The following is a 3,919-nucleotide window of genomic DNA, read 5'->3' as shown; positions in this document are numbered from 1 at the left end:
AGAGAGAGAGAGAGAGAGAGAGAGAGAGAGAGAGAGAGAGAGAGAGAGAGTCTGTTGTCGCAAGGAAACATGATGCTATAGTTTCGTAAAAATAACACACATGCAAAAAGGGGGGAAAAAGAGCGAGAAGGAAAAAGAGACCTTACATAAGACCTGTCTGCTGCTCTACACCTCCTGCCTCAAGTGCTTTTCTCCTCCTCTCTCTCTCTCTCTCTCGCTCTCTCTGTTTGTCCTACCTCTTGATTTGGCCACAGGATGGCACCATGCAATAGAAATAAAAGCTTGATTTCTACAAACACATTGTCTTTATGGTCCTAAAGATTTTCTTCTAATACTGACCTGATCTTGTTTTTCAGGCTTGGAGGAACCATCTCCGCTTACAAAATTGTCCCTGATGAAATTGATGAGATCAAGGTACGGTAACAGGAAAATAAAATGGTTTTATCAACAATTGATGTAATAATGACATATAGCAGCCTAAAAAACACAGCACTGTTTAAAAGATTGGTGTCAGTATGATTTTTTTTTTTAAAAGAAATTCATACTTTTTTCAGTGAGGACGCACTAAATTGATCAAAAGTGACAGTAAAGACATTTATAATGTAACAAAATATTTTTAAATGGTAATAATATTTCACAATTTTTACAGTTTTACTGTATTTTTGATTAAATAAACCTTCGATGAGCATAAGAGACATGTGAGGGTTTGCTGATATTTATTTCTTTTTGTTTGGTTCAGGAGACTCTGATCGACTGGTGTGATGAGAAAGAATTGAACCTGATTTTGACCACCGGTGGCACCGGCTTCGCTCCTCGGGATGTCACGCCTGAGGTCGGTCCTGCACCACATATGTGTGTGTGAAGAGTGAGATGTGTGTTCCTGCCTAAAATATTCTCTTACAGTCCTCAATAAAACACTCCAAATACTCTGACCATAAGCCAAACTGAATCATCTGCCATCACTAGAGCACTTCCAGCACTCACACCGGTCCAGATCAGATCTCAGCCTTCAACAGCTCTCAGATGCCTGATCTCGCCTCATCTCGCCTTTATTGATGTGCCATATTCTCGTCCAAACGTCCTGAGATGAGCTCTGATGTCACACCAGATAGATAGATGGATGGATGGATGGATGGATGGATGGATGATGGATAGACAGATGAATGGATTGACAGAGGGAAGGACGAATGGACTGATGGACAGATGAATGGATGGATGGACTGATAGATACACGGGCAGATGGATGAATGAACTGACGGACGGATGGATGGATGGACGGATGGATGAAAGGATAGATAGATAGATAGATAGATAGATAGATAGATAGATAGATAGATAGATAGATAGATAGATAGATAGATAGATAGATTGATGGATTGATGGACGGATGGATGGATTGATGGATGAACTGACAGACGGCTGGATGGACGGATGGATGAAAGGATAGATAGATAGATAGATAGATAGATAGATAGATAGATAGATAGATAGATAGATGGATAGATGGATAGATGAATGAATGGATTGACAGAGGGAAGGACGAACAGATGGATGTAAGGACAAATGGACTGATGGACAGATGAATGGATGGATGGACTGATAGATACTCAGACAGATGGGCAGATGGATGAATGAACTGACTTCCAGCACTCACACCGGTCCAGATCAGATCTCAGCCTTCAACAGCTCTCAGATGCCTGATCTCGCCTCATCTCGCCTTTATTGATGTGCCATATTCTCGTCCAAACGTCCTGAGATGAGTTCTGATGTCACACCAGATAGATAGATAGATGGATGGATGGATGGATGGATGGATGGATGGATGGATGGATGGATGGATGGATGGATGGATGGACAGACTGATAGATAGAAATAGATGGATGGATGGATGGATGGATGGATGGATGGATTGATGGATGGATGGACGGACGGACAGACAGATGGATGGATGGATGGATGAGCAGATGAATGGATGGAGCTTCATGTGTGTTGTGGCCAATTCAGTACAAATTTAGTTCAAGATGCGCTTTGAAACATCTTAAATTATTAGTTATTGTCTTCTCCAGTTCTGCCATCAATTATAAAATGAGAATCATGCGAAATAGAAGCTCTAGTGGTCTCAGATTTTAGACTCCACTGTATTTCTCTGCAAAAGGCGACTCTGTGACTCTCTGTCTTTCACACACTCTCTCTTGCTCATCCCATGAGTCTCATCGATACTCCTCTTTTGATGTTTTCCCTCGTTCTTCTCTAATGATGTGTCACTCACGCACACAGATGATTATTTTGTGCAGTGAGTGATACAGTAGGATCATCCAGGGTTTTAATGTGACCAGCCTCTGTTGATCTGTGACATTCCTGTCAAGCTTCTCTCCCAGAGGAACATGGTATCGCTCCGAGGTTGCTCTTCAATAGCTCAGAAGACACAATGGAGTTCTTAGTAATATTTCATTTCACGAAATATATAAATAAGACACAAATAAGACAGCTGTTGACATACAATAAGTGTATAGTGCTCTAAAATGAAAGTGGATAGCAGCTCAGATCATTCATGAAAAATTTTCATATCGAGATCTCTGACATTTGATTGCAAACTTTGGTATCTTGGCACATTTGAACACAGTTTGAGACACATTCATTTAATCTCAGCAGGTCTAGACAAATCTGAGACATTAAAGAGACATAATTTCTTTCTCTCTCTCATTCTGTCTGTATGTCCAGGCCACTAAAGAGGTGATCGAGCGGGAAGCTCCAGGGATGTCTCTGGCCATGCTGGTGGGCTCTCTGAATGTCACTCCTCTGGGAATGCTCTCCAGGTCTCACTTCAACGTGTCCTCAACATGCTCATCTCAGTGTAGAAGATATTTGACTTTCATTCATAATTATACTCACTAGTATATTCAGAGAAAACTGATCCCAGATTAGCCTCTCAATCAAAGACACTGACTTCATTGAAATCAGACTTTCATTGGCTCGACGTACATAAGCTTCCAGTAGAGAAATATAACAGCTAGATATAGACTTATAGGAACATTTTAAAGAATATAATAATGCAAATATCAGAATTTTATGGAAGCCTGTTTCTGCCATGGAATAAAAAATCAAAAAGGAATTGCAATTTTTTAAATGACAGATCTGACTTTTTTTCAGAATTGCATGAAAAAAAGTCCAAATTGTGAGATAAAAAGTTGCAATTACCTTTTTGATGTTTTTTATCACGTGGCAGAAACAAGCCATTATGGAATGCTATTATATTCAGAATTACAATTTACAATTGTTTCCTGTTTGCCTGCATATAATAATAATTATAATCAATATGTATGTACTACTGTTAAAAGCTAAAGATTTTCATTGTTTTTGAAAGAAGTCTCCTATACTCAAATACAATAAAATGTACAAAAATACACTAAAAACTTTAAATATTGTGAAATATTATTACAAATTAAAATAGCTGATTTCCATGTAATTGTAATATCTTGTAAAATGTCATTTATTGCTGTGATGTAAATCTGAATTTTCAGCATCATCACTCCGGTCTTCAGTGTCACATGATCCTTCAGAAAGCATTCTAATATGCTGATTTGCTACTCAATTAACATTTCTGATTTTTATCAATGTTGAAATTAGTCTCTTTTGAATTGTCTTGATTTGTGTGTGTGCAGACCCGTGTGTGGTATCCGAGGGAAAACTCTCATCATAAATTTGCCGGGCAGTAAAAAAGGTTCACAGGTAAGACTTTTTTTTTTCTTTTATTAAGTCTGTGGTTAGTCTTATGTCTCAGTACTGGTCTGCCAGTACGTACTCCATTAGCCAAAACTTTTAATGTAGTACTTCTAGTAACTGTCTGCTCCGCCATGGCTCCCTGAGTCCCCTGCTCCACCCCCCCCCCCCCCCCCCCCCCCCCCCCCCCCCCCCCCCC

The 3,919-nt window shown here is 39.5% G+C and overlaps 1 protein-coding gene across 1 annotated transcript in view; it reads left to right on the top strand.

Moving 5' to 3' along the window:
* The window catches only part of LOC107568210 (gephyrin-like), an 83,686-nt gene that overhangs the window by 38,904 nt on the left and 40,863 nt on the right, over positions 1-3,919 (top strand). The window contains exons 3-6 of the mRNA XM_016254138.1: positions 357-414; positions 740-832; positions 2,722-2,816; positions 3,663-3,729. Of these exons, the coding sequence (XP_016109624.1) occupies positions 357-414; positions 740-832; positions 2,722-2,816; positions 3,663-3,729 (313 nt within the window). The remainder of the gene's footprint in view (positions 1-356; positions 415-739; positions 833-2,721; positions 2,817-3,662; positions 3,730-3,919) is intronic.

The sequence above is a fragment of the Sinocyclocheilus grahami genome, unplaced genomic scaffold (assembly GCF_001515645.1).
Source record: "Sinocyclocheilus grahami isolate Dianchi unplaced genomic scaffold, SAMN03320097.WGS_v1.1 scaffold1225.1, whole genome shotgun sequence".
Lineage (NCBI taxonomy): Eukaryota > Metazoa > Chordata > Actinopteri > Cypriniformes > Cyprinidae > Sinocyclocheilus > Sinocyclocheilus grahami.
The sequence above is the reverse complement of the archived record's forward strand: the minus strand, read 5'-3'. Positions and strand labels throughout refer to the sequence as shown.